Genomic DNA, 27,840 nt, shown 5'->3' on the forward strand with positions numbered 1-27,840 from the left:
CGCTTGGCGGCCGCGGCGGTTGTCGCGGGGCCGGGGCGGGTGAGGGAGCGGCGGGCGGCCATGCTGCTCACCGTGTTCTGCCTGCGCCGCGACCGCAGCGAGCTCACCTTCTCCCTTCAGGTGGACGCCGACTTCGAACTGCAAAACTTCCGAGCGCTCTGCGAGCTCGAATCCGGGATCCCGGCTGCCGAGAGCCAGGTGAGGCCCTGCCCGCCGCGCTGAGGGCCGGGGGACGGCCCGGTCGTTACCCTCCCGCTGCCCGGGGTTGGGGCCCTGAGGGCTGCGTTGTGTCCCCTTTGGGCCCTCGGCGCGGATCCCGGAGTTCGGGGGTTGTTTCGGGTGGGGATGGTGGAGAAGTCCCTCCCCGCGCTGATCTTTCGGGTTTTTGGGGGAGAAACGCGTCCTTCCCCCCATTAAAACCTTTCTGTTCCCCTGGAGAAAGGACTCTGGATCCATAATGACTCGATCTCTTACCGGGGTCCCTGTGGGAAATGCTCAGTCTCCTCCCTCAGTGGAGCTGAAGGGGGTGCGGGGAAGGGTTGTTAGTGAGTTTTCAGAGAAATTTGGTGTTTCAATAAGGAAGGATTTGGAGGGACAGGACGGGCAGACAGAGAGTGAGGAAGGTGATTGCTCACGATCTCCTCAAACCCCAGGGAACAAGGCCGAAATGTTCAGAAAAGGGTTTATTTATCGTATCAAATCAAATTCCCACCCGGATCTGGAGCAGAAAGGGCAGATTGAGGCTTTTCCCTCCCCGTTTTTGTCGTTTCCCTGCAGGTGTAGGGGTCAGACTATACATCTGCCCAACTCCTCCCAGATCCTCCTGCAGCCCAGATTCAGGACTGGCTTGTAGCGAGTGTGCCAAAACATGAGGTGTGGGGGTGGCTCTGCTCCGTCTGTCCCGGCTTTACTCACCAGTTTGGGTTCGGTCCTGCTTCTTCATAGGGTTTCTTGGTGTGATTTCTTTTGTCTATCAGCAGGGTGAGCTGTTGCTGGACAGGGTGATGGCGGTTCCTTTCCTTGCTGTGGCGTTTTGCTTTAACCTGGGCTTTTGTCAAGCCTTTTATCTTGGGGTGGGAGGTTGAGTTTGAGGAGGGAAGTGGTTCCTAAAGCCAGAGCAGAAATTCAAGGTGAGGTAGATTCTTCTTTAGGGGAAAACCTCTTGATTTTTGGTACATGGAAAGGGAAAACCCACCAAACTTTCCCCCATATATGTGTCACGCTCACCAGCAAAGCATCCAAGTTTGGGGCTGGTGAGAGGGGCAACCTCCATCCCTGGAGCTATTGCAAAGCTGAGGTGCTGAGGGCCATGGGTTAGTGTGGGCTTGGCAGAGTGAGGGGAGTCTTGGCTGGGGGTCCAAGACTTTAAAGAGCTTTTCCAACCAAAATGATTCTCTGACTCTGGGCACACAGTGGCTTCAGTGTCTCCTTGCACATAGAGTGTAAACCCACTGCTGTTTTCCTCCTTGTCACTGTCCTCTGACAGCTCAGGGTCTATTTTAGGGTCTATTTTAAGGTAATGATGGGTCACAGACTTTGCTGTTCATATTTTCCTGGGAGTTCCCTTCTTTTGCAGTTCAGCTGCTGTGGAATTGTGAGGATTTTCCTCAGCCACAGCTCCCAGGGATCAGCACTGTGGGTTTTGTTGCTACCTCTGCTTTCCTTCTGCTCACCCACTTGCCCTTTATCAATCATCTTCCTTCATATGTGTCCAGTTTGGGGCCTCTCTCTACAAGAAGGACATGGAGGTGTTGGAGAGGATCCAGAGGCTGCTACCAAGCTAGGAAAGGATTTGGAGCACGTCTCAGATGAGGAAGGGCTGAGGGATCTGGGGCTGTTGAACCTGGAGAAAAGAAGGCTCAGGGGAGACCTTCTCACTCTCTACAACTACCTGAAAGGACAAAGGCTGGACTCAATGATCTCAAAGGTCTCTTCCAGCCCAGATGACTCTATGTCTCTATGATTTCTTCTGTTGTCTGTGTTTTAGGAGGGTTTTTTTAAACCCCACCACCAAGCATGGGTGCATTTCTGTTTTCTCCCATTTTCAGCTGGATATTTGTTGTTCCTCTACCCCCTGTTTCCACGCAGTGTTTGTGAAGTGTTTTGAGGGACCTTTCAGTGAGGAGAAAGTGACCAAAATGCAAGTTAGTGGTGAAGCAGCCTATGGCATAGCAGGTTTTTGCATGTTTAAACCATCCTTCACAAACAGACAGCATTCCTTGGACCAGACTGGGTGGTTTACTGCTGTTTTGTCATAACTGAGTTGTATATGTTGCATTAAAGGTGTCACATCAGCACAAAAGAGGATGGGTTTAACAGCCAGAGTTGTCCAGGGTGGAGTAAACCACAGCTCTGAGTGGAGGAAGGTTCATCCCAGGCTTATTTTCAACTCTTTGTGCAATTAATCCCGGGTGCTGCTGTTTGGGGTGAGCAGGGAGGAGGGCTATGAGGTCACCAAAGCTAGTGGGGAGGGAGGTGTGAGATAACAGGGATGGCTGCTGGTGTCTGGTGGTGATAAGAGGAGCTGGGTGAGGAGATGGGAAGTAGTTGTGGTTTTTTTGGAGAGTCTTTATTTTTTGTGGACTGTGTTTTTCTGGCAGCACCTTTGATTTCCTGCCCTGGTGAGACCACATCTGGAATATTGTGTCCAGTTCTGGGCCTCTTGGTTCAAGAAGGACAGGGAGAGAGTTCTGTGGCCCTGTGCTGGAGAGAGTTCAGTGCAGGGCCACAGAGATGCTGGAGTGGAGCATCTGCCTTGTGATGAAAGGCTGAGGGAGCTGGGGCTCTGCAGCTTGGAGAAGAGACTGAGGGGTGAGCTCAGTCATGTTACAGATGCATCAAGGGTGGGTGTGAGGAGGCTGGAGCCAGGCTGTGCTCAGTGATGCCAATGACAGGACAAGGGGCAATGGGCACAAGCTGGAACAGAAGAGCTTCCAAAGCAACACAAGGCAGAATTTGTTCCCTGTTGAGGTGAGGGAGCCCTGGCAGGGGCTGCCCAGATGGGCTGTGGAGGCTCCTTCTCTGGAGCCATTCCAACCCAGCTGGATGAGTCCCTGTTTGCCCTGCTCTGGGTGGTGCTGCTCTGGGAGTTGCACTGAGTGAGCTTTCCAGGTCTCTTCCAACCCTTAAGATCCTGTGATTCTGTGAGTTCCTTCATATCTCTTTCTCTGCTTGCTGTGAATCTCCTGTTTCTGGCTGTGCAAAGGAAGGTTTAACGGGTTCTGGGGCTGACTGATGCTCACTGGTCACACCTAATGCTCTCAGTCAGGGTTCCTTGCTCTCTAAGGAGATTTCACCTTGTGGCATCACACAACATCCAACTGTATTAGTGCCTGTGTCACTGCTAGAGTCCCCTCCAGAAGAGCCTGTGCCCAGTACCTAGCTAGCTTACAAAAACATGCTACAATCCAGCCCATGAAAACAGAGCAAAATGCAATCAGCTGGTTTGAACAGACGAGTGGAATGGGCCAAAAGCCTATTAAGCCACAGTGCTAATGGATGGAGAGCGAGTGTCTGGTGCCTAATTCCTAAATCCAATCCCAGCAAGATGACAGAGGTAAAGACCTCACTTAAACTGATTTAACTCATCAGTTCCAGTGTGCCTGTGCAGGGAAAGCGCCATTTGAGCTGGGCAGCTGGGATTTATCACCAGCTTGGCTTCCTCTGCGGGCAGCGGCGTGACTGAGTCAGGCGGGAGGCGTGTGGTAACGTGAGAGGATGCGCTGGGACTCTCCCAGCTCAAACCAACCTTAATTATCTCCCCAGCCATCAGAGTGTAAATAGAGCTTTACAGACAGCCCCATGTTTGCTTTGGAAGGGACTCAGTGTGCTGCCACACTGCTGAAGTGCTTGAGGTGTGTTGGTAATGACTGAGTAGGAAGCTGGTGCTTGTTTTTAATCATGTGTGTTTCTCTGTTTCTTGTGGCTCTGATTGGTGTATCAGCAGTGGGGTGGCAGCAGGAGCAGGGCAGGGATTGTCCCCTGTGCTGGGCCCTGGGGAGGCTGCAGATCCAGGGCTGTGTCAGTGCTGGGCCCCTCACTCACTGCCACAGGGACACTGAGGGGCTGGAGCTGGGAAAGGAGCTGGAGCACAAGGGTGTTGGGGAGGGGCTGAGGGAATGGGGGTGTTGAGCCTGGAGAAGAAGAGGCTGAGGAGAGCCAGCAGCACTCTCTGACACTCCCTGACAGGAGGCTGCAGGGAGCTGGGGGTCAGGCTCTGCTCCCCAGCCATGAATGACAGGACAAGGGCAAATGGGCTGCAGCTGCCCCAGGGGAGGCTGAGGCTGGTGCTGAGGCAGAACTGTTTCCCTGAGAGGGGTGTCAGCCCCTGTGCCAGGCTGCCCAGGGAGCTGGGGGAGTGCCCAGCCCTGGAGGGATCCCAAAGCCGTGGGGCTGAGGTGCTGAGGCTGTGGGTCAGTGCTGGGCTGGGCAGGGTGAGGGGAGGACTGGGACTGCAGCAGCTTCAAGGGCTTTTCCAACCAAAATTATTCTATGTCATAGTGATTTTTGGCCTTTTCTCTCTTGCCTTTTCTTGGCACCTTGGGTAGTGCCTTGCAGACATTAAAATGCTTAGGAATTGGGATGGGTTTTTTGGATCTTTTGAACATGTTGCTTGGGGTAACATCAAGTAAACCCATAGCCTGTCCACACCAGGCCTGCAAACCTTCTCCCACACAGCTCTGCCAGTCCTGACCTGTGGCAGACCTGTTCTTGCTGAACTATCCATTTGCAGACCCAGACAGATGTGGTCTTGCAACACAAAGTGGTAAATGTGAAATTCCATCGTGTGCCTGAGGGGTTTGTGCTGAGTTCTTTGGTCTCTTGCCAGGAGTAGGAGGCTGTTGTCTGCCTCCTCTCCTTGCACTCTGATGAGGGCACAGAAACCTTAACCTTTCACAGATACTGTTTCTGATAACTTTTTGTTCTTATAAACCACATCTTTATTGTGTTTTTCTTGCTTCCTTCTCACGTAGGACATCTGTGGGATTTACAGGTGTCATGGTAATAGAAAGGTTCCCATGGTGATTATTCCTTTTATCTCAATATGGTTTCATGTTTAATCTGCAGACCCCTTGTTAAATCAGATTACCATAGTAGAAAACCATGAGACTTCATGCTTTATAGTGAAAGGGAGTTATTCCCCCAGCATGGGCTGATTTCAGGCTTGGGAGTGGTGTCTGGGTAAGAGTTACACCATTGAAATCATTGAGCTAATCATGGAGATCCCTGTAAAACTGGTTATTCTGGAGAAGTGTGGTGTGGGAGAATGCAGAGATCATAGATATTGGCCCAGATCATCCATGGATCCATCCTGATTGACACTGCCTGCATGTGTGCAGTCAGTCTGTGGTCAAGAGGGACTGACTTGGGGAGTGATAACGCTGAAGAAGACTGCCATGGCTTGTGTAATTGCAGAGAGTGGATTGTGGCAATGTGTGGCTGTGGTGTAAGCTTGCTTTCCTTGGAAAATCTTGGCCTCTAATGAGGAGAGATCAGCCTTTCTCTGTGATGGTGAGAGCAGCTCTGGGTCAGTGCCCAACCTCTTCCTTGTCAGGATCTGTCTGTATCTGAGCTGCTGTGACAATTGCACACCTCCCCTGCTCAGACGGGTCCAGAACATTTTCCTAAAGAACAATAAAACCCACCCCAAAGTAAAGCTAAAAAGCAAGCTGGAAGCTACTTTGTCACGTGAGGTTTTCATCACACTTCTCTCCATGCAGATCGTGTATGCCGAGCGGCCCCTGACTGACAACAACCGATCTTTGGCCTCCTACGGCTTGAAAGATGGAGACGTGGTGATTCTGAGACAGAAAGAAGCTGTGGAGCCACGGCCCTCCATCCGATTCCCAGGTGAGAAGGGGTTTGTGCTGCCTTTGGCTCACAGCCTGCAAAAAATTCTGTGTTCATCAACCACCTGGCTAGGGAAAACACACTGTGAGGGGAGGGCAGTGGGGATGAGCTGAGGGGCTTCTGAAGTTAGCTGAAGGGGTGGTCAATTCATGAATGTGGTTTTTGGAGTTCCAAGGGAGCAAATATCATAGCTTTGGGAAAATATAGAGGAAGTGAGGAAGGGGTTTTTGGTAAAGGTGTGTGTGCTGGCCCAGGCTGCCCAGGGAGGGTGTGGAGGCTCCTTCTCAGGAGGTTTCCAACCCCACCTGGACACGTTCCTGTGCCCCCTGAGCCAGGGGAACCTGCTTTAGCAGGGAGTTGGGCTGGATGAGCTCTGCAGGGCCCTTCCAATCCCACCATTCTGGGATTCTGTGTGAATTGTCACACAAGTGCTGGTTCCCTCCTTCCTTCTGCAGCAATTCCTCACAAATCCTCCCATACAATATCACTGCAAAAGAGGATACCAGTGTCTGTGAAGGGCGTGGGACCGTTGCTCGAGGTCTTCCTCCTGCCTCAGCTGGAGGATGGGCACCTGCAATGCAGAGCTAGAACACTGGTTTGGGGTTGTTTTTTTTCCCCCTTTGCTTTTCTTTTTCCTTTTAATCTAAGAGATTCAGCAGTGCCTTAGAGACACTGGGATTAACCTGGTGATCCCTCTGTGTAGTATTTACATTTGTGACACTGGAAATAACTAGTCTGTGATTCAGTAAGTGCATTTCAGGGGATAAAAAATGGGCCAGATAGAAGGCTGGGCAAGTTACATAAATCCATGCTGGCATTCCTAACCCAGTAACCTGAGCACGTGGCTGTGCCTCTAACATGAGCTGCTGTTCAGGGCATCCTGTCTAATACTGCAGCATTAAGAGCAGCTCATCTGTCTCACAGAATCCCAGCATGGTGGGGGTTGAAAGGGACCTCTAGAAATAATCCAGTCCAAACTCCATGCTAAAGCAGGTTCCCCTGGCTCAGGGGGCACAGGAACGTGTCCAGGTGGGGTTGGAAACCTCCTGAGAAGGAGCCTCCACACCCTCCCTGGGCAGCCTGGGCCAGGGCTCCCTCACCTCAGCACCAAAGGACTTTCTCCTCCCATGTTCCAGTGGAACTTGTTGTGTTCCAGCTTGTGCCCATTACCCCTTGTCATGGACACTATGGAAAAAGCATCACCCCATCCTCTTGACACTCACCCTTTAGGTTCTTAAAATGTTGATGAGGTTCCCCCTCAGGCTTCTCTTTTCCAGGCTGAACAGCCCCAGGGCCCGAAGCCTTTCCTCCTCACACACATATTCCAGCCCCTCAGCATCTTGCTGGCCCTGCACTGGCCTCTCTCCAGCAGTTCCCTGTCTCTCTGCAGCTGGGGAGCCCAGCACTGGCCACAGGACTCCAGCTGAGGCCTCAGCAGGGCAGAGCAGAGGGGCAGCACAACCTCCCTGGCCCTGCTGCCCCCACTCTCCTTGCTGCCCCCAGGCTGCCACTGGCCCCTTGCCCACAAGGGCACTTTTCTGTCTCACCACCAGTTTTCCCACTCTGTTTTTCAGGCAGCATTGTCAACACACAGCACCAACACCTCTCACCTCTTTTTTTCCCCATCAAGGTCTACCCAGGATAGACTTCAGCAGCATTGCTGTCCCTGGCACATCCACTCAGCAGCACCAGGCACCAGCACAGCGTCCTCGTCCGTCTCCTCCCGAAGCACCTTCGTTCCCTCAGGGGTTGGACAACCCAGCCCTGCTGCGGGAGATGCTGCTGGCCAATCCCCACGAGCTCTCGCTGCTCAAGGAGCGCAACCCGCCCTTGGCTGAGGCTTTGCTCAGCGGAGACCTGGGTAAGTGGGGGTTTGAATCTGCAGGAGAGGGGTTTAAATCTGAGCTCAGTTCTAATAAAAGGCAACCACAGGGTGTTAACTACTGGGATGTTCGCTGCCAGCTCGTGATGACATTGGTGGTGACTCATTGATTGATTCAAGAAGGCCAGTGGCATCCTGGGGGCAGCAAGGAGAGTGTGGGCAGCAGGTCACAGGAGGTTCTGCTCCCCCTCTGCTCTGCCCTGCTGAGGCCTTATCTGGAGTCCTGTGGCCAGCTCTGGGCTTCCCAGCTGCAGAGAGACAGGGAACTGCTGGAGAGAGGCCAGTGCAGGGCCAGCAAGATGCTGAGGGGCTGGAACATGTGTGTGAGGAGGAAAGGCTGCAGCCCTGGGGCTGTTCAGCCTGGAGAGGAGAAGCCTGAGCTCAGGGGTAACCTCATCAACACAAGTGTTCAGAAGTGGCTGTCAGAAGGATGAGGCAGCACTTTTTTCTGCTGTCTCCAGTGACAGAACAAGGGGTGATGAACATTAACTGGAACACAACAAGTTCCACTGGAAGACAAAGTCCTTTGGTGCTGAGGTGAGGGAGCCCTGGCCCAGGCTGCCCAGGGAGGGTGTGGAGGCTCCTTCTCAGGAGGTTTCCAACCCCACCTGGACACATTCCTGTGCCCCCTGAGCCAGGGGAACCTGCTGTAGCATGGAGTTTGGACTAGAATATTTCTAGAGGTCCCTTTCAACCCCCACCATGCTGGGATTCTGTGGTGGTGATAAAAGGCACCAGTTGGGACTACTCAAGGCAGAGTTCCTCTCCTTCTAACAAGACCTTTTCTGGCAAGTTGAGACTTTTTGTCTTGCTTGGCTTTAACAAACTCAGTCCCCTACTTGTAAATATCAGATGCACAGATATGTTGAGTTGTTGTGAAGACAAGATGCTGAGTTCACAATTTGTATGCAAAGACTCCATCCCAGAGCCCACTGAGTCCTCAGGAGAGAGCAATAAGCCATAGAGCTCTGTCTGTAATAGCTGGCTGCTGTAGAAGAGGATGTCAGAAAGGGAGAAGAGAAGGAACAAGCAAATAGTCTCTTTAGGGGGCTTTTTCAATAGGAATAGTAAAACGTGGTGTAGTTGATCTCAAAAGCATTCATATATTTTGGGCACAGTTGAAACCTAGCACTGTGTCCTTCACTTCCTCTGCAGGTGAATTGCTGGTGTTGGTCCTTCATTGTTCATGTGTTGACAGCTTTGAACTCTAGTATCCTTTCAGACACAGAGTGATGTTTTGGGCTTCAGCAGATGTGCTTCTGAACCTCCCCAGGACATGTAGTAGGGAAACAAAACCTGTGGTGTTTGGCAAAATGAAGTCTTCCAGCAGGACATTTGTTTTTCCACATTCAAGGTTGCCTCCTAGTGATTTCTCTCTGTCAGAGGAAGCTGGAAGGGAACTTGTGTGGATATTGTCAGCATGTTTCATTCTTTTAATTACAACTTTAGGGCATATCCAGGGTTAAAACCACGTCCTTTATTCTCTTGAGCCTCTTCACAACTCTTGTGAGTGCAGCATCTGTAGTGCAGGAGTTTCTCCCTTTACCTTGACAAGACATGCTGCTCTTGGCACAGAAAATGAGAGGTGAAGCTTCAGACGTTCAGAACTGGCTCATCTGCTGATCTGTCTTGTCTTGTGCCTGTTAAACTTTGACTCAGATGTGCCTTTTTAGTCCCAAAATCGCTGCAGTGGACTGTCAGAAGGAAGTGGTTTGATCTGGTTATGCCCTCATTGCTTGATACAGCTCCTGTTGGTATCTGGGCACAGATCCACTTCAGCTCTGGCTCTGTTGCCCAAATATATGCTGATATGTGCTGTGTGAAGCCTGATTTAAAAAAAACCCACCAAACAAGCAAGTAAACATCCCCAATGCCCTCCTGAACCTGTAGCAGCCTTTGAGCCAGAGAGCTGCTTCATGACAACTGTGTTTCTGGATGCAAACCCACAACCTTCTGTGTTTACAGATCTTCATTTATTGCCAAGTCCTTTTGGGAATGTACATGGTTGCTTCCAAGTAGTAAAAAATAGCCAGAGGCCATCCAAAAAGCAGAGATGTAAAACCCCTGTTCTTCAAGCATGTGGCTAGACCTTGTGAAGCGATTATCCTGCTGGGAACCTCTTAGTTTCAGTGGTAGGCATTCAGCTTCAGGGATCCTGGTGTTTCTGGCTGTGTTGCTTGGGTTTTTGAAGTTCTGTTGTTAGCCTTTTTCTGGCTTACAATTCTGCTTTTGCTCTTTGCTGAATCTACAGGCTGTTACTTTACCAGGGATTGTTGAATGTAAAACACGATGGATTTTTGCAAGCTGTTGTTGTAGATGGGCCATCTTACTGAGAGCTAGGGAACTGCACTTCTGGCTCTGACTCTTCCTCAAAATAGACATGCACTTACAGAATCCCAGCATGGTGGGGGTTGGAAGGGCCCTGCAGAGCTCATCCAGTCCCAGCCCCTGCTCAAGCAGGTTCCCCTGGCTCAGGGGGCACAGGAACGTGTCCAGGTGGGGTTGGAAACCTCCTGAGAAGGAGCCTCCACACCCTCCCTGGGCAGCCTGGGCCAGGGCTTCCTCACCTCAGCACCAAAGGAGCTTCTCCTTTTGTTTAAGTGCAACTTGTTATGTTCCAAATTATGCCCATTACTGCTTGTCCCATAACTGGTCACCACAGAAGAAAGACCAACCCCATCCTCCTTACACTCACCTTTTAGACATTGATCAACACTGATAGAATCTTCCCTCAGCCTTCTCCAGGCTGGACCTGCAGCCTTTCCTCCTGATAAAGATGCTCCAGTCCCCTCAGCATCTTGGGAGCCCTGCACTGGCCTCTGTCCAACAGTTCCTTGTCTCTCTTGAGCCTTCTCATTCCAATTATGCTCTGCAGTCCTGATATCTGCTTTGGGTCTCATTTATCTGCTGCTTTTGCAGCTGAGTTGGGGTTTTTTTGAGCATTATGTAGGCAATTCTTGCTGCAATAGAAGAGATTCCTGTTTCATTTGCAGCTCTTTGTTTTAAATATTGTCTTCATGGGTTTTTCCTTTTTTCTTTCATATAAATATGTGCAAGGGAGTTAAGTTTGGTTGTGCTGAGTTTGGATAGCAGACACAAGGACAAAGAGCTCTGACCAGTTGGTTTGGATCTCAGGGGGTTCCCAAGTTTGCATGTGCTGCTGAACCTACCCCTGAGTGCGTGTTGGCAGAAAAAGATGAGTTTGCTGTGCCAGAACTTGATTTGTAAGAATAATTTCCAGTAAAAAGCATTTCTGTATCCTCCTGTTACTGCAGAGAAATTCACCAGAGTGTTGCTGGAGCAACAGCAAGACCGAGCCCGGCGGGAGCAGGAGAGGATCCGACTCTATTCAGCTGACCCTTTTGATCTTGAGGCACAGGCCAAAATAGAAGAAGACATCAGGTAGCAAACCAAAGTTGCATGGAGGCTTTGGAGGTCTCCAGGGCACTTCTTTCCACAGGCAGCTTCCATCTGTGGTGCGAAGAGTGTGTTTAGACTCTGCCTTAAGACACACGTTTGCTTGCAGGACGATGCTCCGAGCCACCTTTGCACATGGGAGGGTTGGGATCTGGGGAATTGTATCCAATTGAGTGAAGATCATGAGGTGGCAGCACTGGTGGCCATGTGTGAAGTGTCCCAGAGCTGTCTAAGCTGATCTACTCTGAAATAGGAGCCTTTGAGGAAAGCTCTTAGCCAAGATCCTCTTGGGAGGTGGCTCTTGGGTGCCTGGGGCGTGTTTTGAAGCAGAGAGCTGGGCATATGTTAGTCTCTGCTGAACTCTCTGCACAGCAACATGGTGTCACTTCTCCTAGCTGCCTTTGAGGTTTGGTTTTGTGTGCTGCTGATTGCTTTGTATCTCTGGCTGATTCCAGACTCTAGCCATGACTGCTGTCAGGTGTTCTGTAGGTACATGTTCTGCTCATCTTCTAAATGTAATTGTTTTGGGCTGAGGGTTGATTTCTTAAATGGAGTGATAAATCCTTGAGTCAGAACAGGACTGGTGGGTTTTTTTTTTCCCCCCAATAAAGTGTGTTTGTCATAGAGCTTCATAGCTGATCATAACCAAAAGTCCTTTGAAGATGTTGGCGCTGGATGAAGCTGAGCTTGGCAATGCACAGAAACATCTGTAGAGAGCAAGATATTGCTCAGTGGCACAGGAACACTTTCCTTCCTCTGTAGGTGAGGGGACAGATTGAGGTGCTGTGGCCAGGGCTGGTCAGTTGTTAGGGAACATTCTGGGCACCTAGCAGTCTCTAGATTTCACCCCTCTTTTAATTAGATGCACTTAATTAGATGTGCTTTGCCCAGGATGGATTGGAAGCTGCTCCAAACATCATTTGGGGTTTTTTTTAGACACATCTCTGCACTTCAAGGGGAGAAAGTGTCAAGCACAGAGAAAACAAAATAAGAGATTTGACAAGAAAATTGAAGATTAACCATCTAATATCCAATCTAAGCTCGAATAATGCCAGACAGGACAATGTGTGGCTGTTTCAGAGGTGTGTGAAGCAGGATAGGCTGGCAGTAGGGTACCAGGCTGCTTTATCTCCTGAACAAGCCAGGTCTCAGATGCTGTCAGCCATTTTCCTCCCTCACCGAGAAATCATGGTTACCCATCCTGTGGGAAGGCTACCACAGTCCAGAAGATGGATAAGAGTGGAGCTTGAGGCTTTCCTTTACTAAGGATGAAAAGTGAAATGGCATCCAAATTGGAAGCTCTTTTCCCTTTTTGCTAGCTAAAGCTATTTTGGATGCAGTTGCTACAGATACCCATCACATCCAGGATTACTGTAGGGGCTGTCATGGGCTTCTTCAAGAGCATTTATTCTGTAGACTGCAATTTGCAACCAAGGATTTGTGCTCACAGTGGTGTTGTCACTGCTGTTCTGCTCCCCTCTCTCCCTTCCTATGCCTGGAAAAGGAGAGATGCCAGGGAAACGTTGGAGCATTTTCATGTTCAGCTGCTGTGTGGGATTCCAGTGTTGTAGCTACTGGCAACATCTTCATTGTGTACCCTCAGCTCTTTATTTTAGAGTGACTAATAAATACACAGGTTTTTCACTCACAAGCTCTCCAGGTTAACTCTGTGGTGCCAGGTTTCTGTTCAGACAGAAGCTCAGCAGGAGTTGCAGTGTGGGTTAGACAAAGTGTTGAGAAGAGCAGTCTCCATAACTGCTGGGTTGCAACTTGGGGTCTCTGGATTAAGCCAAGATCATTACTAGCAACCCCTCTGTTAGAAGCTTTTGCTCAGCCAAGGAAGCAGTCTTTGTTGTGGCTTAAACACACTGTTTCTAAGGTGAGCTGTAGGAGATGTGGCCACAGGTCTGTGTGGAAGCCAGAGGGATGCTTGTAAGGTTTGCTTGATGGAAAGTCTGATTATTTTTTTCTTCTCTTCATCAAATTCAGGCAACAAAACATTGAAGAAAATATGACAATAGCCATGGAAGAGGCCCCTGAGAGTTTTGGGCAGGTGGTGATGCTGTATATTAACTGCAAAGTCAACGGCCATCCAGTGAAAGCCTTTGTTGACTCAGGTGAGTTGCCTCCTTTCTCGTGCCTTTCTCCACATTCTCCTTTCCCACACTGGGGGGGACAGTAAACACTCCAGAAGTTTTGCCCCAAAATTCATAATAAAGCACTGAATTGCAATGTTCTGAAGCATCAAATGAAAACCTGAGAGCAGCCTGGGCACTGCTTAAAGCAAACAGAGCAAACTGCTGGGAGAAGCAGAGCATGTGAGGGCTCGGACACCCCAGATCCAGGCTCCTGTGAGAATTTCTGGGCTGCAGTGCCAGAAAGGTCACTGCTACATGTGTGTGTCATCTCATTTTACAGAGCAGGGCAGGGATTTCACAGAATCACGGCATGGTGGGGGTTGGAAGGGCCCTGCAGAGCTCCTCCAGCCCAAACCCCTGCTAAAGCAGGTTCTCCTGGCTCAGGGGGCACAGGAACGTGTCCAAGTGGGGTTGGAAACCTCCTGAGAAGGAGCCTCCACACCCTCCCTGGGCAGCCTGGGCCAGGGCTCCCTCACCTCAGCACCAAAGGACTTTCTCCCTGTGTTTGAGTGGAGCAGCTCGTGCTCTTTGTCCTGTCACTGGCTCCCACAGAACAAAACTGGCTTCATCCTCTTAACACTCAGCCTTTAGTTAGGTATCACTATTAATGAGATCCCCTGGAGCTCAGGCTTCTCTCCTCCAGGCTGAACAGCCCCAGGGCTGCAGCCTTTCCTCCTCACACACATGTTCCAGCCCCTCAGCATCTTGCTGGCCCTGCACTGGCCCCTCTGCAGCAGCTCCCTGTCTCTCTGCAGCTGGGGAGCCCAGAACTGGCCACAGGACTCCAGCTGAGGCCTCAGCAGGGCAGAGCAGAGGGGCAGCACAACCTCCCTGGCCCTGCTGCCCACACTGTCCTTGCTGCCCCCAGGCTGCCACTGGCCCCTTGCCCACGAGGGCACATTGTTGTTCATGTTGAGTTTGTTCTCCCCCAGCACTGCCAGGTCTCTGTCCTGGAGCTGCTCTCCAGCAGGTCACCCCCAGCCTCTCCTGGTGCATGGGATTGTTCCTCCCGACTTGTCTTTACTGCTGTGCTTCCTCTCCACAGCCTTTAAGGGAAAGTACTTGGGGTTATTCCAGTCCTGCAGTACTTTCCTGTCAGTGCTGCTCAGTGTGTGTGTGCAATCAGTTCCAGGCAGTGTGCTCTGCAGGAAGCTGTGATGCCCTAATGCAGTTGCCTGATGCAGACAGGTTGGTTTCCCAGCTGCTGAGTGCAAGATCTTAAAACCTTTCCAGGAGAGAATTTGTCTTTGAGCTGTTAGGATTCAACCTGAACTCTGTTGCTGGTAGGTGCCCAGATGACCATCATGAGCCAAGCTTGTGCTGAAAGGTGCAACATCATGAGGCTGGTGGATCGGCGGTGGGCCGGCATCGCCAAAGGCGTGGGCACACAGAAAATCATTGGCAGAGTGCACTTAGGTAAGTGCTGCCATTGTTGGAGGCAGCTTTAGTAGCACTTTGACTGCATTTCCTACAGTCTTGGCACAGAGGAGTGTCTGGTTTAATGCTGTAGTTGTTAGAAACTCTGGAAGAGTCAAGTGCAAGTGCATCTGCAGTGTGTGTGTGTTTGTCTCCTGTCTCCTGGAATGCTTTTTAAATGGGATTCATTTCCTGGAGTGTTTCAGGTGAGGGAATCCTCTGCTCCTGCAGACAGAGAGCATGTGTTTGCTTTGGGTGGAATCCACAGGGCTAATGTCAAATAGTGGGATCTTTCCTGCTTGGGGTGGGACTGTTGGGCAGTGTGAGGTGCTCAGGAAGGACTCTGGTACAGGGCAGTGTTTCGTATTCCTTTGGCAAGGGAAGGTTGTCAGTGTTTTCTACATGGGGTTGTCCTTATTGCCTGAAAAATTGAGTCTTTTCACTGTTGTTGCTTCTTAGGCTTGTGTTGTCAGGAGTGGTATGCAGCTTCTGGAGCTCAGAGGGTTACATAAGCAGTACCTCAGGCTCTAGAGCAGGTCAGCTTGGCAAATAATTCAAATAATAACAATTCAACAAGAATTCCAGCTTCTTGAGACTGAGGCAGAGCTGCTGTCCCTGAGGCTTGTCCAGGGCTTAGGCTTCCTGTAACCAAATCAGGATGTGAGAGCTCTGCTTTCAGATTTGCCCAGCAGGTTTGTGCAGACCTTTCCCAGGAAATGGAAGAGCAGGATGTAGATGTCTTGCTCTGCCTTTGCTGGGTGGTACCATCTCTCCCTTGCATTTCAGCTCAGGTCCAGATTGAAGGGGATTTCCTGGCGTGCTCCTTCTCAATCCTTGAAGAGCAGCCCATGGACATGCTGCTGGGACTGGATATGCTGAAGAGACATCAGGTATCAAAACCTTCTTTTTTAACAGCTCTTCCAAGTTAATTGCAACATAAATGCCTTTCCTGTCAGCTTCTTCAGGTTTTTCTGGGGAGACTTGCTGGTGGATTACCTTCCAGTAAGTTATGGAAGAAGTTACACATGCTATGTACATCTTGGGTAGCTATAGCATGTCTACCTGCTCCCTGAGGTATTTTGCTCTTATCAGAGATGCTCAGGGCTTTCCAGTGCAATGACTTAGTATAAATTGAGTCATAGGGAGCCCTTTGCTGTATAGCTGCTGCTCTTGGCCCACTTTACATAGCTGCTCTGAGCAGTTCCCATTGGAAACAGGAAGAAGGACCTGGGAGTTCTGGTGGGTAATGAACTAAAACATGAGCCAGAAAAATGCCCTCGTGGGCAAGGGGCCAGTGGCATCCTGGGGGCAGCAAGGAGTTTGTGGGCAGCAGGGCCAGGGAGGTTGTGCTGCCCCTCTGCTCTGCCCTGCTGAGGCCTCATCTGGAGTCCTGTGGCCAGTGCTGGGCTCCCCAGCTGCAGAGAGACAGGGAACTGCTGGAGAGAGGCCAGTGCAGGGCCAGCAAGATGCTGAGGGGCTGGAACATGTGTGTGAGGAAGAAAGGCTGCAGCCCTGGGGCTGTTCAGCCTGGAGGAGACTGAGGGGGCCCCCAGTACCTAAAGGGTGGGTGTCAGGAGGGTGGGGTGACACATTTTTCTGTTGTCTCCAGTGCCAGCACAAGGGGTGATGGACAGAAGCTGGAACACAACAAGTTCCACTGGCACAGAAGGAGAAAGTCCTTTGGTGCTGAGGTGAGGGAGCCCTGGCCCAGGCTGCCCAGGGAGGGTGTGGAGGCTCCTTCTCAGGAGGTTTCCAACCCCACCTGGACACATTCCTGTGCCCCCTGAGCCAGGGGAACCTACTTGAGCAGGGGGTTGGGCTGGATGAGCTCTGCAGGGCCCTTCCAACCCCCACCATGCTGTGAATCTATGAAATGGACTGTTGCACCCAGTTTCTCCTTCTCTGAGACCTGACTCTTACACAGGCCCTAATGTCTCTTCTCTCTTTCAGTGTTCCATTGATCTCAAGAAGAACGTGCTAGTGATTGGCACCACTGGCTCTCAGACCACCTTCCTGCCCGAGGGCGAGCTGCCCGAGTGTGCCCGGCTGGCGTACGGGGCCGGGCGGGAAGACCTGCGGCCCGAGGAGATTGCAGACCAGGAGCTGGCAGAAGCAATACAGAAATCTGTAGAGGAAGCAGGTACCAGGAAGATTCCAATCAAAATGTTAATCTGCATCATGTTTCTTTGCTGTGTGTAAGATATTGTCAGCAGTGCCCCTTCTGAGCTCCTAGGAGATCAGCTCCTAGCATCAGCGAGTAAATGGTGGAGAAAAAGGACTTTTCTTGCTTGTAGCCTCTAACTGCACTTCTCTCTTCCTTTCTGTACAGCAAAATCTGTCTGCATGAAGGTATTGAGGAGTGCTTGCTGTTTGATTTGTCCTCTCTTTGCAGCTTCCTTCCCACTCTGGTTTTTTGGCTTTGGAAGGTGTGGAGATCAATGGTTGTCTCTGCACCGATTCACCTGGCTCAAGTTGTAGTGCCCACTGGGGATGTGGTTCAGCTCTGTGGTACCTGAACAGCTTTGGGGAGGCCTCTGCAGAGCCTGTCCTTAACAGGTGCAGCATATCAAAGCAGAGGAGCTGGAATTACAAATCTCAGGACAGAGGTTTATGACAACTATTAGGAGTAGTGGCCATTTCAGTATTTTCTCCATCCAGTGGTGTCTGTGCCCTGGGAAGGGAATTGCTTCTCTTGCTGAAGATTACCATTGCTCCAAATTGCAAAAGCAGCAGCTGAATTCACACCCTGATGTCTATCATGAGCCTTCAATGTGACCTGCAAAGAGGATTTCCATCCTGCCTGTTGGTTCCCTGTGCCCCTGGAATCCATAAGCTGCACAAAAGCAGGCTGCCTGGGCTGGGGAGGGTTTTGGTACCTGCAACATTTAACAGAGGGGAGATTCCAGAATAGCTGGAAGCTGAGCTGTGAGCTAAACTCTCTGAAACTCAAACTTCAGGATATGCTTTTGATTAAAGGAAAGCTTCATTCCTTTTTCCCCTGCTGTTACAGTGAAGCTGTGAATAACTCACCCCGGGCCTCTCCCAGAACTTGCATAGATAACATTTGATGTAGGTGTTTTATTGAGGCTTTTGGGCTGTATTGCTCATTTTTTTTCCTCTAGAAGCACACAGTAAGATTCTGCTTCCTACACATGTGGAAAACTCTTTGTTGGGTCACGTTTAAGCTGATAAAAGTTGATTTCTTCAGCTTTTTTATTGCTGCTTTAAGGCATTAGTGTGCTCATGTTGAACACGGATGTGCAATAACCAGGTTGAACCATATGCTTTATCTCTGTATGTGTGTATACATACACAGAATTACAAAAACAAGTTGCAAGGCACTGAAATGTTTCTTTAACACTTCCCTGTTACTGCTTGATAGTCCATAGAGTGGCTTTCCTGCAAACAGCAAACTTGTTTGCACTTAGGGGACTGCACTTACAGGTTCTTTCTCACCCAATTTTCTTCCATCCTAAGAATATAAAAACCTGGAGAGGAAGGGCTGGCTTTGACAAATGAGCAAGAAATGGTTTGCATGTCTGACTTATAAAGCCAAATTTGAATGCTTATTACCTGAAGTTAATAGCTCCTCCCAGGGAGGGTGTGGAGGCTCCTTCTCTGGAGGGCTTCAAAACCCACCTGGACACCTTCCTGTGTGAGCTGATCTAGGTGGGAGCTGCTTTGGCAGGGGAGTTGGACTGGATGATCTTTAAGGTCCCTTCCACCCCCCACCATTCTGTCATCCTCTGAAGTTGCAGCAAGTAGAGAGAAAGGCAAATGTAGATTTGGCCTTGGCCTCTGTGGAGTTTCTACAGTGCTGGAGGTCGAGACTGGGTGGTTTGAGCTCGTGTCTCTTCACATGACCTGGCACAGGAAATGTGCAGATGTAAATGTCGGTTGTTTTGGGGGTTTCTTCCCGTGAGAATTGTGCCCCTGTGTTGGTTTTTGCAATATCTCTCCATCTGTGATGAGACTTTGCAGACATTGTTTTCACTTAGTCCTGTGCTGAAAAGGTCAAAATCAAAACCAAACCTCTTGGCCCAATGAGTCTTCATGATGAAAGCATTCCAGCCCAGTGCTTTCCAATGCAAAAGGGCTTCAAATGACTCAAATCCAAGCTGCTTATGTACCAAGACAGTTCTAAGAACCCTGGCTTTGCTCAGACCACTCAGCAGTCTGCCATTCTGCAGTGATGCTGAGCCCCAAAGGAATGTGAAGGATTTATGAGAACAGAAAATCCATGTTGTTTACTCACCTGATGCCTGTAGAGCCCCAATCTGCAAAACTAAGGCAGCTCTTGTTTAGATTGCCTCTGTCTTAGACATATGACAAGCCTCTGGCCCACAGGCATTTCTTGGTTGTATCCTAAGATGTCAGAATATTAATAGATACCCTCTTCTTCTCTTCCAAAGCTGACTGCTGCTAGATGGTACCAGCAAAAAGCACGTGGAAGAACAGGAAAATGGAGAGGGAGAGAACATAATGCAGGACCAAGGAAGCTCAGCTCCCTGCAAGGCCTGTGTTCTGTCATACCAACTTGAACTTGTGATGCCCTTTGGTAGCTGGTACGACAGAAATCGCTGCATACCTCTGGAGGCTATTAAAGTTCTCAGTTGGGATGCACCTGGATTATCCTTGAGCTTTATTTAATCCCCCAAAGCTCACTTGAGCGAGCCTCAGGATTCCTGTCAGCTGACACACTGGTGTTTCAACACCTGGGGCAAGGCAGCTGAGGTGGTGGTGGAGTCCTGCTGTGTTTTACCATCATCTACATCCTTTACTTGTCTCTGAGTTTCCTTTTCTGCCAGTACACAGTGTTTGCCATCACCTCTGGGAAACTCTGGTGGTTATGGAGGAATTGCAAACCTGGCAGCAAAACTACAGGTGCCTTTGGAGGAAAGATAGTGCAGATAATTTACCAACCATACAGCTTTATATGTAGACAGCCTCAGTGTAAGGAAAGGCACTGCCACTCAGGCTTTTCTGGATATAGAGAGCAATTGATGATGCACTTTGTGGAGAAGAGTTTGTTCCAGGTGTTAGCTGGATCAATGTCCTTGGTGGGGATGGGATTCAGCTCCTGGAGACACCAAGGGAGGAGGATGACAGTCTTGGAAGGATGATTCTGAGAAGTGCTTGGCAGAATACCAGCTGCTTCCACTGTCTAAATGACTGCAAGTCCCTAATGTGTTTGGCTGATGAGACCCTTATTACCAAACCACTGCATCAAAAGGCAGCTCTGCTTCCTTGCCAAAGGACTGGCTTGGGAGCAGAGAGCATCAACATAATCCTACTGTGGAAACACAAAGATCCCTCTAGTTTTCATCCATATCTTGTGTCACCAGCCCCTTTGCTACCTGATGAATGGTCTGAAAACCTGCAAGGTTTGGTTTTTTCACCCTCTGGTGTTGCCAGGTTGTTGTGGTTGAATTAAGACCAGATGTGCAGCCAGCAGAAAGGATTGTTCTGTGCAGTAGCTGCTGTGTTTTACATCAAAGTGTATCAGTCAGAGGTGTGGTATCACAGCATGTAGGGCACCAGCTCAGTGTAACAGGATAAACAAAGAGCTGAGGTGAAAACAGGCAGATCTCTTCCATGGTGTGGAACTGAAAGGAAATCCTGGCTGTACATGGGCCAGGTTATCTGTCCCTGGGGATCTGTAAAAGGAGAAAGACTTCAGCTATAACAGTGGTATGTACTTAAGACCACTGAGTTTGGAGGCCTCTGGGAAGGGAAAGGGAACTAATGCAACAAGTCAGGCAGCCCAAACACTGGATATCTGACCCTGGACAGAGTAGAGCTTCGATGGCAGAACAGCCACTCTTACAGCAAAGGTCATGTTGGTGTTGTGAGAGCATGAGAGCTGGTACATCAGCAAGATGGGACTATTAGCAAGAGAAATTCACTTATTTAATCTCTTCTGATGACTAAAGCCAGTGTTTGGTGCTACTGACCTGAACTTAATCCTTTCTCTGTGTGGAGAAATCAAACACAGGTTTGACTTCTGGCTCTCTCTTGCTCTGCTTTGCTCTCCCCAGCCTCAGGCAGTAGTTCCTTTGGGGCATTTCTGCCTTTCTCCCTACAATCTTTACATTTCCCTTTTGCAGCAAGCTGCTGTTTGCTCACCTGCTCCTTCCTGGGATGCAATTAGCCATCAGTTCTTGGAGTACAGCCCAAGAATTGTGATGCCCTCTCAGTTTTCATTGCCCTGAAACCTGCCTCCTAAATATCTCCAGCCACACAGAGGACAAACCAGCACTGTGCTAGACTTGTGCTGGATGTTATCAAGCATGGTGTATCTCCTACAGACCACTGCAGCACAGGTAGTACAGAACAGCCTTTAAAATGACCTCCAACAAGGTTCTCTTTGAGCTGACATAAGGAATTTCCCAGGCAGAACTCCTGCTGCCTGCACACTGCCATGCTGGCCGCTTGGGAGGGGAGCAGTGGCTAGAACCATGCATGTGGTGTGCTCTGAGTGCTAACACAAGCTTGGTGTGTTTGTTTCCTAATCCAAACAGAACGTCAGAAGCCTTGATGCATGTAGTGTGTGTTTGCTGCAGCTGGAGTGGGCCACAGACCAGGTATTTATAGCCATTGGTTTGTAAGTTTTTTGCCACTGCAGTGGTTCTCCTGTGTCCTTAACCACTTTCTTTCTATCTTCTATTAGAGAATAGTGACAAAGAAACTACCTCACTGGAAATGCCCTCATTACCAGCTCCTGATGGGTTTCAAAATCCAGTCCAGTCTTCAGGACTAAATTCCAAGATCTGTAATCCCACAAATCAGTTACTTGATCGTTCTGTCTCTGCCCGTGCTTCAATCTGTTCATCCAAGTCCAGCCTCACAGAGCCCATTGATCCCAGAGCTGCCAAGTCTTTTGAGTCTTCAACTGGTTGCCAGATAACCCCAGAAAAAGAACACCCTCTCTTGTTACAGCATCTTTCCAATAATGCTTCCTTGGCAAATAAGGACCCTTCTCCCCAGGCAGGGGAGGGAACCTGTTGCAATCCAACTTGCCTTTCACAGAAGACACTCAGAGAAACATCTGCTGCTGACAGTCTACAGGAATGTAATGCTAAAGAACAAAACCAGTGTGAGGGACATCTGTTGGAAGCAAAAAGTTTGACTGACACTGCTGCCAAACACGGGCAAAATCAAGATGTCTGTCTGTCTGCAGAGCAGGAGCAAAAGCATCAGCTTCCCACAGACCATCAGACATGCAAAGAACCAGAAAAGGAACATCTGGAAGAACAAACTGAGACAACTGCCCCAGAACCTCCTTGCCATGGTGATGGGGTTGAGAAGCCTGTTGTGGAAGAAGCCAGCCAGCCAGCAAATCCTCCTACAGAAAGGAGAGGAGATGGCCAGGAGGAAGCAGGTCTTTCCCATGTGAAAGGGAGTATCCACATGTCAGCATCCCACAGCTGTGTGCACATGGAAACCTTCATGGAAACAGATGTGATTGAGCAATCCATAGCTGAAGGGCACAGCTCAGCAAGTGAAAGAAGTGTATCTGACCAGAACTCAGCTGCTTTTTCCATGGAGGTGGAGTTGCTGAAGTGTGCATCCTCCTCGAGTGCTCTGCTTTCCACTGGTGACACCCCACAGTCTAAAAGTACTGGTGAAACTCCTGCAAAGTGTGACAAATTGTCTGATTTGGTGGCTGAAGACAGCTCTTCCCCCTCCAGCATCCATCAGCTGGATGTGGATCCAGTTAGACCTTCAGAAGAGCCGTGTTTCTCTCTGGCATCAGCTTTGAAGGAGCTTCACAAACTCTTGGTTATCAGTCGCAAAGGAGAAGGTACAATCCTTGCCTCTGAAGAAACCTCTCCGCTTGCAGTGGTTGACAGAGAGCCAGCAGCACAGCAGAAAAGGCTTTCAGGAGATGAGCAGAAAGGTTCAGATCCAGCCAGCCAGGAACAGAGTTGTTCTTTCTGTGAGGTGAGGTCTGAAGGTGGAAGGGCAGAGGGGAACCAACAGCCTTGTGAGGGGAAACAGCCTCGTGATTCTGCTGTGGCAAAGCTGAGCACTGGGCCTGTCAGTGCCATGCAGTCTGCTCCTGGAGAAGGTGCTTTAGAGATTCAGAAGTCTTCAGGTAAGAGTGATTTGCTTGTGGTGAATTCTGCAGCAACATCTGACCAGCAACAGAGCTCTGAGCAGACAGAAGTTTGGGCAGGAGGTTGTCAGAGTCCAAGTGGTCTGATTTCAGAGCAAAACACACCTGTTTCCTCTGCTCCTGCTTTGGATGAAGATGCACCTGGGGCTAATCAGAGCCTCTTCACAGGAGCCCCTGGGAGAAGCAGCAGTTCTGCTCCTGAAGACCCACGGCCATTGGGTGGGTGTGAGGAGCCACTGCTGAGCCCACCAGCTGTCTCCACAGGACTTCCCCATGGTGCTCCTTCACCACCTCCTTTCCCCACAGCTGCTGTCCATCGCATCCTCAGCGCTGGTTTTACCACACAGGAAGCTCTGGAGGCTTTGGAACAAGCAGATGGAAACACAGACCTTGCCCTTCTCATTTTGCTAGCCAAGAGTATCGTTGTTCCTACATAACAACCAAGAGGTAGCTGACTGGGCTGTCTTTCAAAGGACACAGCACCATGTTACACCATAACCTACAAGCAGAATGTTGAGCCAGACTGGAGGGGTTTTAATCCTTTGCAGCCAAAGTAACTTGTCTCTTCTGTTTCACTCATTAGATTTGGCCTTCTAACAGAAATCATCCTAGGCTTGTGTGGACAGAACAAGCTTTTCATGGTGCACACTGGATTCAGATGAATGCTTGGATTTAACTGCACCATGATAGAATAAACTCCAGTGTTAACCAGTAAAAAAAGCAGAAGCCATTCATGTGGCCACCCTGTCCCAGGCAAAGCAGACTGGGAGGTGGATTTGGTTTAGCTCTCCTGTGCTTTGTAACCTGATGTCTGTGACGCTGCTGGAAGCTTGTTAAGGCAGCTGCTGAAGGTATGTCGATGCCCCCAGGTGTGGGAAGCTGTGGAAGGCAAGCTGGAGGGAGGCTGTGGGAGCACAGGGGGGTGTGTGCACGGGGAGGGTCGGTGCCTATTTTTGCCAAACCCTTTTTAAGCTCTTGGGTCAATGTGTTCAAGTTTATGATGTGGGGATAGAAGAAGGGAAGGGATAGAATTTGGTGCTATGTTTTAACTTCTTTGAAGGTGTGCTGGTGTTAACCCCAGATGGGAGGGGGGAATAGGACTATGTGACATTGGTTTTTGTCTAGCCTTGCCCACATCATGTTCCCCCATAGAAAAAGAAAGAAGCTCAACCACTTGAAGGCAAAAAAACCTCAATGCTGAAATTGTTTTACCAAACCAACTGTGTGTTATGGCTCATAGTCCCCCCCCCATGCCTGGGGAAGGGTGAACTGTCAGTGGATGCACTGTGTGTACACCGAGCAGGAGTGTTGGTCAGGAGAAGGAAGAACTCTGCTTTGTGCTGGTCTATGTGGATGTTTGGGGACGATCATCCTGTCAGCTGTGGAGCAGCAAACTGCAGGAAGCCCAGGGTGGCTGGTGGGGTGCTGATAAAATACTTCTCACAGAGCAAAGGGCTCCCCAGTAGGCTTTAGGAAGCAAATGTGCTGATGTGGCTTCTGCACAAGAACCATCACGGCCTTCTGGGAAGTCCCCAGTGAGCAGCCCAGGCGGTGGGGACTCGCCAAGGCTGTGCTCTAGGAAGCTCTGGGGGAAGGAAAACATGAGTGAAACATGAGGCCACGTTTGAAGTAGGAACTTAGTCTCACTCACAACTCTCAGAAGTGGCTCATCTGGAACATTCTGCTTTGAGCCAAGCCTGAAGTGATGGGTCGGTGATGGGTCGGCTGGAAACGTGGTTTTGTTCGTGGCTTTTGTTGTTTGTTCCCATTGTCTCAGGCCTGTGTTCCTGGGGGTTTGTTTTCCCCTCTTAGCAGATTTGCCTGTGTGTGTGCAAGGTTCTTTTTCATGCAGGGTGGCATTGCAAAACGACACAAATTTGGATTCATCTGTGAACTTGCCCCAGTTTGTGATGTCAGTGAGTGGTGGTTGTCAGGTTCCTTAGATCCTTGGGCAGCCAGGACATCCTTCAGGCCTTCCTCTGTGTATCCAGTGGAGCTTTTGTGTGAGCTGTGAAGGCACCAGCTGGGGCTGAGGCTTCCAGAAACCTTTAGTGGGTGTCCCACTGCTTGTGGTGCCAGCAGCAGGCCTTGCGCTGTGCCTGTGTGGGAAGCAGTGCTTGCCTCTTTGAGAGCTCCTTGCCACAGCAGCATCAAGCAATTCAACTGAGGCTCTGTTCAGAATGAGTTACTAAAGCAAGACTACAGCTTTATGATCTTTACTAGGCAGGTAGGCAGTTACCCCTGCTGAAATGTTTCTTAATGTTCTCCTTGGAATAAGCTCCTGAAATCAGTGAATTGTCACTGTAAGGAAAACACTGAGGGGCTGCAGCGTGGCCAGAGCCGGGCACAGAGCTGGGGAAGGGGCTGGAGCACAAGGGGCTGGGGAGGGGCTGAGGGAATGGGGGTGCTGAGCCTGGAGAAGAGGAGGCTGAGGGCAGCCAGCAGCACTCTCTGACACTCCCTGACAGGAGGCTGCAGGGAGCTGGGGGTTGGGCTCTTCTAAGTAAGGAATGACAGGACAAGAGGAAATGGGCTGCAGTTGCCCCAGGAGAGGTTGAGATTAGAGCTGAGGCAGAACTGTTTCCCTGAGAGGGGTGTGAGCCCCTGTGCCAGGCTGCCCAGGGAGCTGGGGGAGATGCTGAGGGCCATGGGTCAGTGCTGGGCTGGGCAGGGTGAGGGGAGGCTGGGACTGCAGCAGCTTCCAGTCTTTTCCAACCAAAATGACTCTATGATTCTAAATCCTGAGGGCAACACTGGGGCTGGTACAGGAGTTACAGTATCATCAGATCTCTGTTTAAAAGCCCTGAGGATATCAGATAGATTTAGACCCATCTGCATCTGGTTCACTCTCAAAAGCAGCAGCAAGAAGGAGGCTCCCAGCTCTGAGATCCAGAGCATCCACAGTCTCAAGGGCCAACTCTGCTCCTGATTCACATCATGGGTCTGGTTGGTCCTGGGACCAAGCCCCCAGCCAGTGCACAGATTCCAGCTGGGGGTTGGCCCTCTGGGATGCACAAGAGCTGAATCTTTGCCCTGAGCCTGCAGATTCATCTCCTGCCAGCTTCTTGAAGCATCAGATGTTGGCCATTCCACGTTCTACCCCTTTGGTATTGTTTCCAGCATCAGTAGCTGATAGCCCAAGTGCTGCTGCTTTGCACCCACTTGGCTACAGGCTCTAGATTTCTGGCCACATTTACTTAGACTGCATATAGAGGAATTCTACTGTAAAAGCTTTAGAGCATCAGCCAATTTGCTTCAGTGCTCAGCTTTTTTCTTTGTCAAATACCAGTTTTGAGATCTGCCCTTCAGCCAAAGCTGTACTGAAGCATTTATCAGTAGTGCTAGAATTTCCTGGGTAGACTCTTTTTGAACTGCTAGAAACAAAGCCTGACCCCTCCCCCAGCTGAGAAATACTGGTCAAAGTTGGTCCAAGCCTGGTGATTTAAATCTCTTGAATGTCAGAGCCTTGCTTTGAGTGAATGGCTTCGTGCTGCTAAGTTAGAGAAGAATCTTTTTAGGAGCAAGATTGATGATGGGAGAAAATTGGGGCAGTGGTGAGTGTTTAAGGTTAAAATAAAATGTAATAGGACATGTGTTTAGTGAATGCTGTCTAAAAGTTGTCTTCTGTTCTAATGTGTGTGTGTGTGTGTCCTCTCCACTGTATGCTCACATCCTTTGCTCAGCTTTTAGCAATCCCATAACTGATCTCTGTGCTTACCTGGCCCACAAAGTGGGAATACTGTTTAAGCAGGGATGGCAGACTCCTACAGCTTGTTGGCTAGAGCAGGGGATAAAGATAACACCAAAAGTTAACAGCCAGAGCTGTTTGGGTTTCCAAGGAGTCCCATCCGCTGGCCTAACGGAAGGCTCTTCACTCCCTTCCCCTTCCTCATTCATCACTGCTCCAACTGCAAAGTGATCTATAGAGAATAAAGCAACACTTGGAAGCAGCTGCCAGTGCCTGTGGGGACCCCTGGGGGTCTGCAGAGGTTTCTGGGTGTTTCCTGGAGCCGCTGCAGTCACGTACCTCACTTTGGGTTTAGAGCCGTGTTCCTTTCCTTAAAGATGCTGAAGGAATTTACTCAGCCTCTCACCCAAGGCATGTCTTGGTACACGAGGCTCTAGAGGTGATTTTTAGTGAAAGATTGATATCTGGAGGTTTCTAGGCACAGATAATTCTGACATGAGGAGGAAATATTTCCAGGAGATGGTCCCTGGCTCGTTTACCTACAGCTGGAGCTGAGCTACGCTGCGTTATCCTGACAATCTGCCTTGTTCAACTCTACATAGACCCCGGTCTCCAGGACTGTTAGCCTTGTACCTCCCAGACATATTCCCTTCTTTCTGTCTTTGTGTCTCCTTCTTGCTGTCTCCTTTCCTCCAAAGTAGCAATATTGAAGTGTACTTGCTTGAATGCTTAATTTCCAGATAAGTTTTCTTTCATAATATACAAGTAAAAGGAAGAGCAGATCCGAGAGGTTTCTTCACCAGACTTGGACTCCTTACCCCAGAATTCAAAGAGGAGAAATCAAGAGGTATTTTTGACTGCCTATTCTTGAAAGTCAGCTTGGGAAATGGGGTCAGTTTCAACATACATCATTCCCTTCTGAAACCTTCAAGAGATTTCTTCCTGCACCGTGTAGACGAGGCTTAGTCCCTGATCCCAAAGTGCCCGATGGCTTTGGGTGACTCTTTGACTGATGCTTCTTTTTATTAGCTTAAAAAGAGTTTTACAAACTCACTTAAGGAACTTGAGGGAATCAATACTCAGGAATCCTAAAGCTTGGTTGCATTTGTGTCATTTACTCTCCTGGGCTGAACATACTGTGGTTGTCCTTGCAGGTTGGCTGAAGGGAGGAGTGGTTGTGTCATCAGAGAATGGGACGTGGTTCTGCCCAAAGTAATACACACTTGATTCTTTTCCTTTTTTTTAATATTGGGGGACTGTTTATCAACAAAATTGATGTTTAAAAAACAAATTTGATATTTAAAGAAAATAAACACTTTATGATAATGTT

General features: G+C 49.7%; 1 protein-coding gene across 3 annotated transcripts; it reads left to right on the plus strand.

Moving 5' to 3' along the window:
• Positions 1-27,840, plus strand: DDI2 (DNA damage inducible 1 homolog 2). 3 transcript variants are annotated; one of them, XM_062012701.1, is made up of 10 exons: positions 2-198; positions 5,721-5,850; positions 7,481-7,711; positions 11,008-11,134; positions 13,139-13,266; positions 14,575-14,703; positions 15,490-15,593; positions 16,654-16,843; positions 21,225-21,287; positions 21,374-21,462. In XM_062012701.1, exons 1-9 carry the CDS (start codon positions 61-63, stop codon positions 21,239-21,241), a joined length of 1,194 nt encoding a protein of 397 aa, XP_061868685.1. In that variant the 5' UTR covers positions 2-60; the 3' UTR covers positions 21,242-21,287; positions 21,374-21,462. The 3 variants fall into 3 exon arrangements, 2 of the variants coding, with proteins under 2 accessions (XP_061868687.1, XP_061868685.1); XM_062012703.1 differs by lacking the exons at positions 21,225-21,287; positions 21,374-21,462 and adding an exon at positions 19,116-21,208 and having other exon boundaries at positions 1-198; XR_009820176.1 differs by lacking the exons at positions 2-198; positions 5,721-5,850; positions 7,481-7,711; ... (3 more) ...; positions 15,490-15,593; positions 16,654-16,843 and adding an exon at positions 27,665-27,840 and having other exon boundaries at positions 21,374-23,673.

Source organism: Colius striatus, chromosome 21, assembly GCF_028858725.1.
Source record: "Colius striatus isolate bColStr4 chromosome 21, bColStr4.1.hap1, whole genome shotgun sequence".
In the NCBI taxonomy this organism is placed as follows: Eukaryota; Metazoa; Chordata; class Aves; order Coliiformes; family Coliidae; genus Colius; species Colius striatus.